The sequence below is a fragment of the Lepidochelys olivacea genome, assembly GCF_965140295.1.
Source record: "Lepidochelys olivacea isolate rLepOli2 genome assembly, chromosome: 5".
In the NCBI taxonomy this organism is placed as follows: Eukaryota; Metazoa; Chordata; order Testudines; family Cheloniidae; genus Lepidochelys; species Lepidochelys olivacea.
In genome coordinates, this window is record NC_140415.1 from 93,163,957 (window position 1) to 93,181,080 (window position 17,124).

Consider the following 17,124-nt stretch of genomic DNA (forward strand, 5'->3'; position numbering starts at 1 on the left):
GTTGTTTCTCTTCTGGCAACATAGTTTTAATAAAGATGCAACACACAGGAGTGCTAGTAAAGAGACTGGTCATAGTCACCTGACATGGGTCAGAGTTAAGAATGGTTATTTCCCTTGTATCCATTCTCTACAGTGGCTCACCTACCCTCCTTGCACTTCCTGCTATGCTCATCCTGAAAAATCAAAATGCAACCTTAACTCTGACCATATTTATATGGTATATGTTCAAACCACCTGAAAACAATGCACCAACACAATACCAGTTACAACATATGTAAAAATACCTGAACATATAACCAATAATCATACTCTTAGATTTAAGAGGTCTACTTGGGGTCTACTTGGGGTTTTTGTTCAGGATGAGGGTGGAAATTTATGGGCTGTAAGGAATGTAAGGGAAATAACAGGGTTGAGAAGGGGAGCTGATGAATGGAGCATGGAAGAGAGACTGAATGATGGAATTGCTTCTTTGTGTGCTTTACAGAATTTGTGTTGGTTTATACACAGTCTAACAACCTTAACTCAAAGCTAACAAAGTTTTGTTGTGTGAGAATATGTATTGGGCATCATGCTCAAGCCCTTTGATGGCAGTAGATTGAAAGGAAATAAGAGGAGATTTCATAGTAAGCTTTAAGTAAGCATTGGAGTGAACATGAAGTATGTAGGAGGTAGCACATCATTTTGTGAAGGAGTGAGAGGTAATGGGATAATTCTGTAAATAACTTTCTGAATACAGACTCTTTGCTAAAAATTTGTAATTAAAAATAAAGGTTAGGAATAGACAATAAATCTGTTGGGAACCCATTGCAGCTAATGAAAAATCATTTTTTTACATTACCTATTTCAGCAATAAGGTATAATAAGACATGTGCCACCGAGCGATAAAAGCATATCTTGGCTGTGCAAGCAATAAATAAAAAAGATCTGGGGCATGAATTGTGATAGTTTTTTCCCTACCCAGACAAAGAGGTACTCTGAGACGGTCTTGCTCGCTTGTTATTGGATGTCCTTCTAATACATCCAATTGTTTTCATGTTTTATGATGAACATGAAAATCTAGTTTTATTGTGTTTCTGACATTCCATTTGTTATTGCTAATAAGCATGACTCAGAGGATGAATAAACCCAGCCAGCTGATACCTATGGTTTTATTTGCAATCTGTGGGTAGTTCTAATTCCTTCGATGTTTTGCTCAGGGAAGAAATGAAAACAACATGGTGAATGAAGTCAACCGAGATGTTTATGTAGGTTTCTGCTGAATTGTGTTGGAACTGGTTTTTAGGTAGAAACTTGGTTTGACTAATCAGGAGGCAGACAACATAATAACTCAGGCAGCCACTCAGATTTTTTTGGGTGAAGTCTAAGGGCTCAGTCCTGAACTGTGAAAAGTGAGTTTACAGTATGTGCAGTTTGATGAAGGAAAGAGTGGAAAGGTAGCCCCATGGTCACTTTCTTCTCACCGATCCTGGGCACTCAAATGGCCCTGGCATAACTTAGAGCAGTCTCAGTGCTGCCTTAAGCTATGCCACCTGTAACCATCAACTGCAGTGGCTGAAAATCTGATGGATTGATTTTTTGCAAAGCCGCTGGATCTGGGGCCTGAGACTGAGTCCTAGCTCTTTAGAGTATGAATTTGCATAAAGAAATTAAATGGCAAGTCAAGTGGATATTGTTTTCCACCTAAAAGCTATGCTGAACCTCAGTCCTAAATTTGGGGCATTGCATAGCAGCACCGTGTCCAGGAGAAACGCCATGAAGAAATTAAGTATCAGAGGGGTAGCCGTGTTAGTCTGGATCTGTAAAAGCGGCAAAGAGCCCTGTGGCACCTTATAGACTAACAGACGTATTGCATCCGATGAAGTGGATATTCGCCCATGAAAGCTTATGCTCCAATACGTCTGTTAGTCTATAAGGTGCCACAGGACTCTTTGCCGCTTTCCTGAAGAAATTGTGATTCAGTGGCTCCCTAGACTCCTCTCTTGCACCTGCAGGCAGGGAGTAATTTACTTCACTCCTTTCTGAGGTGCAACATACTCGCTCCCTCATGCAACAATGACTAGAATTTGGGCACAGAGTCATGGCTCCTCTGTGAATTTGGGTTCACAGTCTCTACTATCCCCTCACACTTGAAAGGGCAACCTGGGAGAGTACTATGCAGGCATGAAGGGGGAGCCTTACTCCACTGTTTAGCTGCATAGGAAAAAGGCACAATCAAGCTTTTCTCAGTTATAGAATTGAAGCATGTTGGACCAGCAGGAGAGAAGCTGTGGAAATAAAGGCCAAACTTTTCAAATGTAGCTGCCTAAATCTGGGCATGTTGAGGCACCGGAATTTATTGTCCTGAGCTCCAGAAATACTGAGTGCAGAGTCTCATTAAAATTAGTGGGAATTGTGGGTACTCATTGCCCCTGAAAGTCAGGTCACTTACAGTATTTAGGACTCTAAATGTGATTTTAGAAGTGGAGTTCTAAGCACCTATGTTTTAATTTTTGACCCAAAGAATTCAGATGGAGTTGAAAATCTTTAGGGAGAGGGTTTGTCATGGACATCTCCCAGAGACATACCCTGTTTACCAGAGAGGAAATAGTCAATGAGCTCTGGAAGTGGCAATGTGTCCTTTGGGAACTGGGGAGAAGATCAGCCTTATTACAGTATAATAAGTCAAAACGGATCCTTCCTCCAAGCATCCCATAATATCCCATCTTTTCTGTGTTTGTCTTTCAGATAGTCAGTTCTTATTGACAAGGACTGTTTTCATTTTGTGTGCTGAGCACACTTCTAGCAGTATTATTACTGTGGAACAGTATAAGGGGGGGTAACTATAAGGTGGCCTATACATCAAGCCTTTGGCATGTTCATTCGTCAAAAGAAATCAGAATACAGGAAGGTTTCAGAGTAGCAGCCGTGTTAGTCTGTATTCGCAAAAAGAGAAGGAGTACTTGTGGCACCTTAGAGACTAACAAATTTATTTGAGCATAAGCTTTCATCGGATGCATGAAGTGAGCTGTAGCTCACGAAAGCTTATGCTCAAATAAATTTGTTAGTTTCTAAGGTGCCACAAGTACTCCTTTTCTTTTTGCGAATACATGAAGAGAGTATTCAAAGTTAATTAAGCAAATGCCTAACTTTCAGAATGTATATAGTCCCACTAAAGTCAAGTTTAGCTCTAAAACTACTGTACAGTTTGGCCACAATGAGTGCAGCTCTGCAATTCTTTACCACTGAGCTTGCTTGCAAAAGAAACCGCATAATGAAATCAGTGTTGGTTTAGATAGCTTCAAGTATGCAAAAACCAGTTGACACAGATCTGCTGGTACTGGGTTTTTTGTTTTTTTTTTTGTGTGGATCCTCGTAAATCTCATTAAATTTAAGGAAATGATATAAAATCATACCCAGAAAAGAGCTATCTAAAGCACTGTGCAGACACAAAATTTGTATCTCCATCCAATCAATGATCCGCAAACATGGTCCACGGATATCTGTGGGTATAAAGCAGATACCTGCAGATTTGCAGGGCTGTAAAAGTGTCTTCTATTGCACAAGATCCTTAGCTCACAAAAGATGATTTCTTAAAAGTTTATGGCAATTTGCACTCAGAGTAGAGACTTTTTCTAAGAATTGCCAGCAATGGTCACATTGCGTCAGTTTTCAGCAATTTGAAGCCCAGTGTTAACTGGGCATGTGAGAATACAGCATATGGGTTATTTATTAGTAAGGATGACCTAAATGACACTCTGAAGAAATAGCATTGGATGAGACATAATGCCAGTGCTGCTTCTATTTTCAATGCATACTGATTTTTTTTTCATTATTCACGAATTGTGCTCCATGTTGCATGTCTTCAGAGAGATGACTTCAAAAAGTGCTTTCTTTGAGAGCAAAAGATGGTGGTGATTGTCTGCCACATTGGCCACAGAGGAGATCTTCAACATGCTCTGCAAAGTATATGAGCATGAATTAGAATTATGGAAACACAAAAAACCTTGCCCATCTATTTGATTTCCTTCAATGAATAAATCATGCAGTCTCAAAGCTAGCAGGAAGCCTAAATGTTGTCTGTTATTTTAGTCTGTCTGACTGCATTCATACTTAGAATGACATATAAAATGCCTTTAAACAATAAATTGCTAAGCCTTCATGTACCCTTTCTTTCTTGGTATCTCACAGTCTTGTCAATTAGACTAAAACAGCACATATTAAAACACAGGACATAAGTGCAGTCAATCAGAGTTGTGCATAATGGACCATATCCTTAGCTTGTGTGGATTGAAATCAGTGGAACTATCCTGATTTACAATGATGAGGCTCTGGCTCTACAGACTATTTCTGAGGGAAGAACTGAGCTCATGGTATATAGAATTTTGGGGTTTTTAAAGAAATAGGTGTAATTCAGCTGCTAAGAGACATTTTTTGATGTAGTTTCAAAAGCCTCTAGCCCAACTGTTGGTGGAGATGCTAAAGGCAAATATTTGTAATAAGAGTAAACATACAATCCCAATAATAGTCTCTTTCAGTCTTGCAGAGTGACAGCAGTATCTTTAATAATAGTTTTAAGAGGATCCTTGTCCAAAATGTTTGAATTTGGGTGCCTAAAGTTTTGCACCTAAAATCCACATTGAAAACCAAACCCCTTTTTGTAAGTGCCTAGAGTTCTGCAGGTCCCATTGATTTCACAGAACAAACTAGTTTTCACAGTCATAGCAGGAGTTGTCTCACTGAGTATTTGTCTACAGCATTCTAGGTGCAGTGCCTGTACATCTAAGGCTGGATGTCTTAGACACTGCGAACAGGTGGTTGCCTAGGGCAACAAAATGTTTAGTTATAAGCCAGCCAGGATCTATATCCTGTAATTAAAGTTTCTTTGCAATCCCTCCTACTCACACCCTCTGCTGCTTCACCACTTTCCAAAGAACACGCAATAAACCCTCCTCTCAGTGTTAACCCCATCTCATCCAAACCACACACATTTGTATTTTAATACTGATCGGAGACATGTCAGTCTCTTTGGACATTTAGAACTGATGGAACATGTTGTATAACATACAGAGAGAGGAGGGGGAATTTTGATGAATGTATTTTGATGAACCCTATGGATGAACCTATAGGGTCAGGATCAGAGGCAGAGAAAGAATAAGATACCGCTCTCCCCCAAAAAATATCATGACAAGAAAAAACAGAAATGAGGATTAATGTAGTACAAAAGGAAGCTCAAAAATACATTTCAACAGTACCAGAGAGAAGGAAAGATGCTGAATGAAACTGAAAGTAGGAACAAAAAATAAAGTGAAAAAAAGAATACTACGGGAAAAAGAATAGGGCCTGATCAAGTGAGGAGCTGAATTCCCAAATGACTTGAGCAGCTGAACATCTCACAAGGTGCTTAGCATTTTACAGTATCCCAGACCCATACTGAGAGAATCCAGCTATTACTTTATTGTGTGAATGTACCTATACAGTATGAAATGCCTGATCCAGTCTACATGGCCCCTGTGGATTTTATGAAGAATGACTGCATGCTGCAGTTTCTTTAGGAATGAAATAGGCACCATGCTGTGGCCAAAAATCTCATCAGCAGGTTTCAAACAGTCATATTTTTGGAGCTTGCTTTTTAGGGAGGCTGTGCACCCACAGCCCCCATTAATTAAGACCACATATAATTGTTTCCATAAGACCCAAGCCCCATTCAGTACACAGAGACTGAAGCAGGTCGTCTAGTGAATGAGGTGGTTTTCTGTAGAATCTCTGTGCAGTTGCAGAAGTTGGAAGGTGTGCATCTACTGTGGTTGTGGGGAGATGGCAGGCCTAGGCCTGCCTAAAGCTAAAGGCCCACCCATTCAAATGAGGGAGAGAAAGCCTCGGTCACAAGTAAATACTAAAGAAAATAAATGAAAAAGCAGGGGTGTGAGTTGATGGTTAAAGGTTAAAAATCAGGAATCCAGAGTGGGACACTGAGCAGAGACCTCCCACCCCAACAGCACCCACGACTCAAAGGTGTACAAGCAGTCAGTGTACAACACCCAGAGGAACTCTGTCCAGAGACGTGAGTGGACAAGAAGCCGGAAATAGGCCTCACAGTTGCAGAGCACCCCCACTGTGCAGCCTCCTCCTTCTGGTGTGATGGATGGCCATGTTGGCCAGCACCAGGAGGAGGTTAAGCAGGAGCTGTGCCAACTCTGTGGGGCAGTGGATAGGCTGTGCTAGGATAAACAAGTGAGGGGGCAAGTTCAGGTGGAATTTCAGGATGAGGTTCTGGAAGAGTTGAAGAAGGGCTGCAACCTGATGCACTCTACACAGATGTGTGGCAGGGTCTCCTCATACCACAAAAAGAAGAGGTGTCGGGGGAATTCGTGAACCACACCAAGTACACGCCCATGCTTACAGATCCATGGAGGAGCCACCAGCTAACATTCCTGGTGAGCTGTGGAACCAGAGTGGAATACAGACTGGCCCACAAGGGTTCCACACCCTCCTCATAGAATAATAGAAATATAGGACTGAAAGGGACCTCAGTAGGTCATCTAGTCCAGTCCCTTGCACTCAGACAGGGCTAAGAGTTATCTAGACAATCCCTGGCAACTGTTTGTCTAACCTGTTCTTAAAAACTTCCAATGATGGAGATTCCACAACCTCCTTAGGTAATTTGTTCCAGTGCTTAACTCCCTTTACAGTTAGGAAGGTTTTTCTAATGTCTAACCTTAATCTCCCTTGCTGCAATTTAAGCCCATTACTACTTTCTTTTTTAAAAATCTAGGGAATACATTTCAGCTTGTCAAGGTGAAAGAAATTTGGAGTAGAGTGAAAGGTATTTTTTTCCACCTTTGGAGTAATAAAACCTCTCTGTGTAATGTCTGTTTTCTCCAGTTGTTCGGAATGATCTCATACCACGTATATTTGTGTTCTTAGTAAGTCAACTCATCTCTGTTCTGTTAAGAGGAACATTGATTATCTGTTGCATTGTAGCTACCATAGACAAAGCATTTAGATGAAAGTGGCTCTTCTGTTGTTTATTTCTTTTTATTAGGTAGGACTGAATGTTCAGTGCACTTCATTTTAGGAGCTTCACATATGAATGGAGCTAGTACTCTGGGAATTGCTGTAGCACTCCTTGTCTAATTTGTATTGATTAACTCAGTGCTGTCATCCAAATGGGACTTCAGCATTTTGCTTCGTAGTACTTGAATAATGTGTGCTGGGGTGGAAAAATAGTTTTTTTCTTTAAATGAAAGGCCCTTCCTAATGCAGTTTTCAATGTACTAATTTCTTACATTTAATACTTAAAAAAGAAGACTTTGTTTCCTTAAGTTAATTAAAATGGTTCCTCCTCTTCCTTTTTTAAAAAAATGTATGCCTTGAATGTTGGTACTTATCTTTCCTGATACAGTGTTTATTGCAGTTAATGGATGAAAAATAACCCTAGTTTATTCAGTTAACTTCAGTTGAGTTGCACCCTTGATCCAAATTTGCAGTGGATTCAGGAAGTCTAATTCTGATCTCACCTACACTGACATACTGGAGTAACTCTGTAAACCTTCAGAGGTTTTTACTTCTGATGTATACTGATTTAAGTGAGAGCAGAAGAGACCCCAGGCTTCTTTCCCTTTTCATGGATTTGAATCTATCAGTAGCATTTGTTACATAGATACTTTTCTTCAGGTGCCTAATCAATCTGTAATTAGGTGTTGTTCAGAAGGTTTTTGTAATAATTATAATTTCTTGATAACATTTTTCTCATTTATACATTATCAGAGTACAGATGAGCACCATGTCCCTCTGGTGCTTCTGTTTACACATGGTATGATTTGTAGACTACTTATTCTCTTTTATAACCTTTAACCGTATGTAATAAAATAACATAAAAGAGTGAATTTATATACCAGCATACAGAATAATGATGATTGCAAAATAACCTGCAAAATAATCTGTTTATAATACATAAACATACAGTAACATTTATAAACCTGGTAGGAACAATATGTAATATTGATAATAGCAAAACCAGAATGTGAACCTTCTGAAATTTACTACAGCAGAAAATAAATTATTTTTCTACTACTTTCAAAGAGTGAAATGCGTCTCAAGCAATTTGGTCTTTTCCAGTAATTAGCCTCTTCTAAGACATTCCCTCTTGAATTTCTCATTTTATGCTTTGGCGCTGCAGGATTTTTGTGTTCTTAAATCTTCACTCCTCCTCTTATCTAGTGCCCTCACTGAGCTGCAGACCTCAGCTGTTCCCTATCTCTACTCTGACAGTTTCTGCCTAGTTCTTAGTGGAGAATCAAATACAAAATGGAGGTGGACTGAGGAAATGATGTTCTGGATTAGATTTAGGCTAGGATTTTCAGTTGAAATTTGCATCCACCAAAATCTTGCGATCTTTATTTCTGAGATTATGGCTGAGAATGATGAAAATCTGATGAGATAGTTGTTCTCATGACATTTTCATCACTGGGGGCTGAACAAAAGAGAAGTAGGTTCAGATCAAGGGATTCACATTCAATTTCTTATCTAGGTTTAGATTTGAGGTTCCTGTTTTGCTTGTCTCTACCCAAATTATACCAGAACTGTATTATGGGGAGTCAACCGTCCCTCTATGTTATTGGTTGAAATGTCTGAAGATTGGAGTTTCCTGGTTTTTAGGGCATGTCATCATCAACAATAAGAAAATGAAAGGCTCTTGTGTTTAATGGTGCTTGACAAAGTAGGGATCTCTCTTAATTAGCTTTTGCTAATTAGCAGGCTCCTATACTTGCTGGGATCAGCCACAAGAGGGAGACATGATCACCTGTGTTATTCCTGTGTATTACACTACTTTGTTGAATGGATGCTATGTGCTCAGCTGGAGTTAGAAAAGTCAGAAGTGAATGCTATAGGTTTAAATGTTGAAAGTGGGTTACTTTTAGGGTAATATATGATTATCTGAATTATTTTCAATCTGTTGCTCAATTTTGTAGGGAAAATGAACATTGTTATTAGGTTTTTTTAAGCATTTTATCAGTGATTTTATTTATCAATTTATGTGATAGCCATTCCTAGTTGCTTCTTAAAGTTTTCAAATATAACAGGACTTGATTCAGATCTCACTTTTATACAAGTCTAATTCCAATTACTTCAATAGAGTTATCCAATATTTACACAGGAATGAGATCAGAATCAGGCCCACTATCTTTAGGAGAAAGAAAACTGAAACATCTTATAAGCAAGTTTATGCAAAGCTGTGGTTTTTGTATGTGTTGCACTGTTGATATTGAACTAACTTTTTCATTAATCTCATCTGTCTTCCCCCAGTCTCAGTAAACTAGAAATATTTGGCTGCCATGCTCTTACCACCAAGTGCCTAAGTTCCATGGCTAGAGAGTGTCCAAATCTGCAGACACTGAACATTGGCAGAGTCCCCAAGGTTACTGATGTCTGCTTGGCAAAGATAGTGAATTGTCTGAAAAAGCTAACTATACTCAATATATCTGGGCTCAATGTGGTAAGAACACTTTGATTTCTCACTGTTTTCTCATTGGTTTTAAATCGACTAGAAGCAGATTGATTGATGTCTATGGTATTTGTATCAATAAATGCACACTGGTATGTGTGAGATTCTCTGTTCTTTTCTAGACAAAGTGAAGTAATTGAAGGAAAACAGCATTTTTATATACATGTTATGGTCATTTCACCTAGTTGTGAGACATGCATATAGCCAATTATTTTGGTTAAAGAATCATAGAATATCAGAGTTGGAAGGGACCTCAGGAGGTCATCTAGTCCAACCCCCTGCTCAAAGCAGGACCAGTCCCCAATGTTTGCCCCAGATCCCTAAATGGCCCCCTCCAGGATTGAACTCACAACCCTGGGTTTAGCAGGCCAGTGCTCAAATCACTGAACTATCCCTCCCCCCATTATCAAATATAATACAAATTCAAAATGAGTTAAACAGTAAGAGAGACAGTAGCTTCTCACACTTGTCCCCTGTACAAAGCCTGAGTAGCTGGGCTTTGCACAGGTAACTTAACTGGAGTTTAGAAGGGACAGATCCTCCCTCTAGTAGTGTCCCAGAGGTCTCCCTACGTCCTGGCCTGGAATAAAAAATCATAGAAGGGAACACTGCACTTGCTAAAACTCATGTCTGTTTTCAAAATACCCACAGCAACTACCATAGCCTTTAGGCTACAGCAGTGTCTGCACTTACAATGACCCTCCTTTCCCATGTTTAGGCTCTGTGTAACTGATGGGTAGCTGACATTGTTCTGTGTAGCTGATGTTGTTCGCTGTCCCCAATTTCCTCTCTGTGGCACATGGTGGGTGCCTGCTGCTGTTTGGCTTTACATGACTACACAAAACTGAGCAGGATTTGACTCAGTTTTTTTCTTAATAACAGAGCTAACCTTAAAAGTATTGGGAAAGTGTCCAACATCTTCTACATTCCTATGCTAAGAACCATAACACTTAATTTGTCACAAGGCGTGTCAGCAGGATCACATTGGTGCTGAGGAGAGGCACTAAAATGGGCAACTCTTATTGAGAGTCCACAGAACCATTCCAGATCAATACATACAGAGATTTTTAAACAATGACCAAGATGGTGAGAAGATGGAGGAAGGACAGAGTTCAGTGAGCAGCTGTTAAATTCAAGTGCAGTAAACTGAAGAAAACCAAAATTAGAAAAATCATAAAGTAAATAACCCAAGCTGAAATTAGAGTTGGAAAAACTTTCATTAAGAAATATGGTGTCTGGCCATGTAGAACACCCATTTCCTTTATTTGCTACTTGGATCCCCAAATAAATAAAGTATTTAACAACATCCTGCATAAGTGGGCCAAAGCTGCTGTAGTGCTGAGATCCAAGACTTTCTGTATCTTCTCATTCAGCATTGGAGGAGTTAGGTCATTCACATTGATAGAGCCCTTCAATCCCACTTGGAACCTTTCGGCTTGGAAAGAAATGCTCTTGAGCAGGGACTGTAATTTGCTCTATGTATATACAGTGCCTAGCTGCCCTAAGGGAAGCCGGTCAGACTGAGGCCACTAGGTGCTACCACAACACAAATGACAAATAAATTACTACTACTACTAAATGAACCTCCCCCAATCTTGTAAAGTTATCATACCATGGGTTTCATAGATGTACGTGGTTAAATGGATCCAGCTGTGTGATGGAGAACCCATGAATCTGTACAAATTTTCATTATTATTATTATTATTATTATTTCTGTTGTTTTACTATTAATTTCCTTTGTTCTATCAGGGCCATGCCCCACAGGAGTTTCCAGTCTCCTTCCTCCACATGGGTGAGAGAGAGCACTAAGAGCCAGCCCAGATTCCAGGGACAGGAGTTGGCTATTGGGGCCTCTAGGCCTAGGATCCCTCTCACCCTTGAAACTTAGACTAAAGTGGGCATCTTCTGATTGGCTGTTGTTTATTTGTCTCTCTCGCTTGGCCATGTCTCTGTTCTAGGATGGGTTTGGTGGAAGGGGAGGGCAGCTTACTGTATTTATTAGGGGCAATGGAGGAGCAAGGGAGAGAGTGGGCCAGGTTAGGGCACAAAGATAAATGGGAAGAGTGAAGGAAGCAGTTGAGGGTTATGTCAATATACAGAACCACCAGACAGCTACAACAGACAAAGGTTGTGAGAAGGAGATGCATTATACAGGCACATCATCTCTATAAACTCAAACTATATATATAATGGAACTAACAAGACATGTGCTTAACGTCAGACTCAAACACTGTGCCTGTATTATTGTATACTCTTTTGACATGCAAGTTCTCCAAGGAGCAGAGACTATGTCTTCCTAAGTGTCTGCAGTGCCTAGCACATTTTGGAGAATAATGTAAATAATATCACCAATTCTGTTAGCTTACAGCTAATGTTTGATAACATGACTGAAAGAATTAATTTTATTTCTTTAGCTACCACCGAATATCTCTGTGGGCTTTTGACAGACAGTTGCTCATATCTGAAAGAAATTTTTGCATTTCTTTTCCCTTTGTGTGATGCGTCCTAGGTAAGAGACCGTGTTGTCCACTTTATTGTGACCCAATGTCCTAAACTGGAGAGTCTGGTTCTCAGCTCCTGCTCACAAGTGACTGATATAAGCCTAGTGGAAATTAGCACCTACCTACAAACAATCAGGTACAAGTTTGAAAACTAAAAGGAAACTTTTTGCAAATGAATTAGCATTTGAAAGTTAAAGCATTTCTATCATTTAGAAAGGATGATTTTGGGTTCATTGATATTCCAGCTAACAGAAGCTTTGGTTTGCTCACAGAAAGTATTGCAATGGTGCTGTGTAAGCCACACTGTAATTGCCCTGGATCCAAAGTGCAGCTCCCATTGGATGTTACAGGTGTGGATCAAAGCAAATATGTGGCCTTTTGAGAGTAGATTGCTTAATAAAAACCTATTACTTCTACATACACATGTTACGTGATTTTGATTTACAGAAGGATGTTGTCACTTGCTTTTCAAATGTATAAAACTCATGAGTCAGAATAAGAGTAACCTCTTCTACTAAAAAGAGAGTACACTTTTCTGCGGTAACCAATCATAGTGCTGTAGTACCCCTATGGCAAGATATGCAGCATTTGAACCAATACTGTAGAATTCTGGAATACTCTACAATAAGAGAAAAAATGTATGTGAATGTGGAATTGCTAGAAAGTTATTCAGTTAATTTGAAATTTATCTTAATTATATATTGTATATCTCCGAATACTCATCTTGTTCTCCAAAAAAAGAACAGGAGTACTTGCGGCAACTTAGAGACTAACATTTATTTGAGCATAAGCTTTTGTGGGCTAAAACCCACTTCATTGGATGCATGCAGTGGAAAATACAGTAGGAAGATATATATATACACAGAGAACATGAAACAATGGGTGTTATCATACACACTATAATGAGAGTGATCAGTTAAGGTGAGCTATTACCAGCAGGAGAGGGGGAAAAAAACAAAAAACCTTTTGTAGTGATAATCAAGATGGGCCATTTCCAGCAGTTGACAAGAACATGTGAGGAACGGTAGGGGGAAAAATAAACCTGGGGAAATAGTTTTACTTTTTGTAATGACACATCCACTCCCACTCTTTATTCAAGCCTAATTTAATGGTGTCCAGTTTGCAAATTAATTCCAATTCAGCAGTTTCTTGTTGGAGCCTGTTTTTGAAGTTTTTTTGTTATAATATTGCGACTTTTAGGTCTGTAATCGAGTGACCAGGGAGATTGAAGTGTTCTTCGACTGGTTTTTGAATGTTATAATTCTTGACGTCTGATTTGTGTCCATTTATTCTTGTTCTAACACTTCAGAAAAGAACTTAAATAAATGAATACAAGTGCAAACCTCGATAAGGATTTTATAGAATTTATTTAGGGCCTGATTGAGTGAATGTAATACCAGAAAATGAATTATTGTGGATTGCAGAATTAGATCTTCCATCCCTGGCATGAAATCCTCACTTCAGTCAGGCCAGGATTTCACCTCTGGTCTCTTTAATCTTCTGAGTGGCTCAAGTATAGGCTAGGTCCATGAAAGAGATGAAACAATGGAAGTGGCTTCTATCCATCTATCTTGGGTATCTCTATTCTGCTCACTGGTGAAGTATCTAAGCACTGCTTCTGCAGACCTGTTGACTGTGCTGTTCAATGGGTTGGCTGAACACACAAATCACTGATAAATGTGGACATCAAAGATGAAAGGAAACGTTACTTTTATATTAATCTCTTATAACACTAACATATTCCAGGCTGTTGGCCAAATGAAATCGTAGGACATGTAGATACTACATATGTCTGTAGTCTCCAAATGGTTAATGACAGTTGATTGAACTACAAGGATAATATATTCCTACAATCTTTTTACAAACAACAAGATTTCATGGTACTATTTGATATAGTGATTTGGTATTAAATTAATTCTGACATAGCATATATATTCTAATAAAGACATGCCTTGGTAATTATTCCACAGTTTTACCTCCTAATTGGTCAATTAGTAGCCTAAAATCCCATTCAGCTGAGACATAGTTGAAAGCTCCCCCAGTTTTATTATGTATCCTTGGTGAGATTTCATAAATGAATACGCACCATCAGGTTTTGGTCTTATGGTATAAGATTGACATTCATGGGCCATCTAGGCGTGAAGCTCACAAGCAAGCTGAGTGGTTCTTGCACTTAGAATGCAAATGAGGCAACATGCTTATAGCTTGTTAGATATAACTCTCAATGAGACCTAAGTCATTTCATATTCTAGAAATCATTACATTTGTGTTTCTAAAAGTGTTTATATATTAAAAAAAAGGTTGAGGGTAGGGAGAGGAGATTACATTAATACGTGATACTTTTTTGAATCCAGAGGAAAACTGCCATGGTGGAATAAAGAAAACCGTTTAGGTAACAACACTTTTCTTTTAATTTGAGCTTCCTGGGAGTAAAAGGAATGAAATATTAGTGAATTTAGAAAGGGCAGTTTTTTGAATAATCAAGCTGGTTTTTTGTTATGCTTTCTGGAGTTACCTGTATATTTATTAAAAATAGTATAAATGGGTAAAGCTCTATAAATCATCCCTGAAAATAAAACTTGTTCACCACTTTACACTACTGTGCCAATGTTAGATATTCCTTGGTAGTAATCTGTTCTGAAACCTACAGGTATCTTGATGTCAGTGGCTGTAAAAGGGTGACTGACACAGGAATTCAAGCTTTGGCAGGGAGCTGCCGCCAACTTTATTACCTCGATCTGAGCTCTACAGGAACAAGCAAGAGAGGGTAAGTGTTAGAGAGCTTATTCCTTCACTCTCCCACTTCCCTGGTCCTTCTCGCATGAACAGAGAGCAACAATACCCGAAGTCCGAAGGTGCAAACAATTCGATGTTTATTGGGGTGAACTTCCAGCAAGCTTAAATACAAGTTCCTTTTTCCTTATTTTCGAATCCCAACTTACTTCCTGTTTGCCCCTAATTTATATAGTATTATTCTTAGCTATACCTTAACCAATCATTCTACTGAAATTAAACTAACCAATCCTAACATATTGTAACATGATTAGCTAACCAATTATATCCCACCACCTTAATTAGTTTACACCCAGAAAAATTAATTATACAGCAGACAGAAACAATCACAGAACCAGACAGAGATTATACAGACAAAAAATAGCAAAGTGGGAACTATAATGACAAAACAATACAGAAGTGAGGATTTCACATCCCAGCTATTGATAAGTGAGTTCTTGCCAGACAGGATGCTATCAAACTAAGTTTCCCTTTACATTTTCTAGGCACTTCCCTTTCTCTGGAGGTGATAGGAATACAATCCTGTCCTGATAGTGCCTGACAGCCCAATAGCACCTTATTTCAATGTGACTAGTTTGGAATGTGAGGATGTGACTGTTTGCTTCCTAGCTTATGGCTGCCTCTGCTGCTTAGTCAAAGGCCTTAGCCTAAGAACAGGGCCTCAAACTGTCACAGTAAGAGAAGGCCCTTACACCAGCAGACAGTGATTTTGATTCTTTCTTTTATACCTCTAGAACTAGCCAAGTGATAAGAATACCCCTAAATTCTTAAAGTACAGGCCTTTGCAGACAGGCCTGAATATCTATATCCTAACAGTAAGATATAACTTCAGCAGATATCACTTAATACTTGGTATTCTCTCTCTTTTCCCCCCCCTGTCTTCTGTGTAACAACCTCGTTTTGCTTCTTTTGTAGGATTTGCAATATTCAGTATGATCATTCATTAATCATCAAAACAAACATGCTAGTTACCTGTATAGTCCCTTCTGTGTAAAGAATATATAACTGGGCATCACTAAAATAGTGACATATGCTAATCACACTTTGCAATTATCACAGTGTTTGTTATATTCTTCACTGTAATTGCAGGGAATACCACAAATCCACGTGTGAGATAAATACTATATCATGGTGCTGCAAACATTAAGATTGTAATGGCATTTGCAGTGCAGAGATGTACAGGCATTCAACTATTTTATGCCCATCATTACTTATGTTGGTAACAAAGTATTAAGTACTACAGATGCATAGGGAACATTTTAAAATTTATTGTTTAAAGTGATTGCCTTGATTAAATTGATAGCCACATTTTTTGTTTCAAAATTGGAATTAAAACCCCAGCTGCTTCATAACATCTTGCTGAAATTCTTCATGTATCAAATGGTTTTAAGATTAATCAAAATATTTTTATATTCATTTATGTGTATATATGTATATATGTTTTATATTCTTTTTATAGGGCAGATAAAGATCTGTATATACAAATTGCCCACATACAAACCCACATTGGAGATTCCTTTCTAGACACATAAATTTGGCAGTCACTCTTAGAAATATGTTTGCTCTGTTTGTACATATGTGTCAGATATATAGGAGGAAGGGTGACATGCTTGTGTGTATCTTTGCATGTGCTGGTATGTTGTTCCAGTATCTTCTATTTGCAAAGACTTCCGTCAATGTGAGAGATTTCCTCATTGAGTGTGTGGCAGTCTGTGAAAGGGTGAAAATATGCCACTCCAGCAGAGAGGAAAGGGTTAATAAGTTTCCTTGAGAAGGAGAAGTATCTGCCACACTTCAGACAAACTGTTACTTTTGGCAAGAGTGGCTGGCAGTGATGTCTTTTTAAGGATCTAGGCTGTTTAAAAGAAAAAGTTTGGGCCCTGGCAGGAGCACTTGCTCCTGGGAAAGAACACACTGTGCCTGGACCCTGTCCTGTAGGACTCGCGTGAAGGGCAAGAGACTCTGAACATAGGGTTGGTAGATTTGGTTTTGGTATAAATTCTGCAGCAGACTTTTCACACAGTGCAGTGACACCACTGTAAAAGTCTTGTGGTAGTCAGACACATTGAAGTATAGCCTCTTGAAATACAGATGGCATAAGTCCCATATTTATTTTCTTATTGCTGGGATCTATCTGGATATTGATAGCAGAATAAACCCCTTAGTGCAGGGGTTCTCAAACGAGGTCAGGACTGCTCCGGGGGTCGCGAGGTTATTACATGGGGGTGTCGCGAGCTGTCAGCCTCCACCCCAAACCCCGCTTTGCCTCCAGCATTTATAATAGTGTTACATATATTTAAAAGTGTTTTTAATTTTATAAGGGGGGTTACTCAGAGGATTGCTATG

The 17,124-nt window shown here is 39.0% G+C and overlaps 1 protein-coding gene across 1 annotated transcript in view; it reads left to right on the plus strand.

Moving 5' to 3' along the window:
- Positions 1-17,124, plus strand: part of LOC311520862 (uncharacterized protein) — a 113,255-nt gene that overhangs the window by 69,936 nt on the left and 26,195 nt on the right. Inside the window, exons 10-12 of the mRNA XM_084628731.1 lie at positions 9,286-9,475; positions 11,994-12,121; positions 14,636-14,752. Coding sequence (XP_084484857.1) covers positions 9,286-9,475; positions 11,994-12,121; positions 14,636-14,752 — 435 coding nt within the window. The remainder of the gene's footprint in view (positions 1-9,285; positions 9,476-11,993; positions 12,122-14,635; positions 14,753-17,124) is intronic.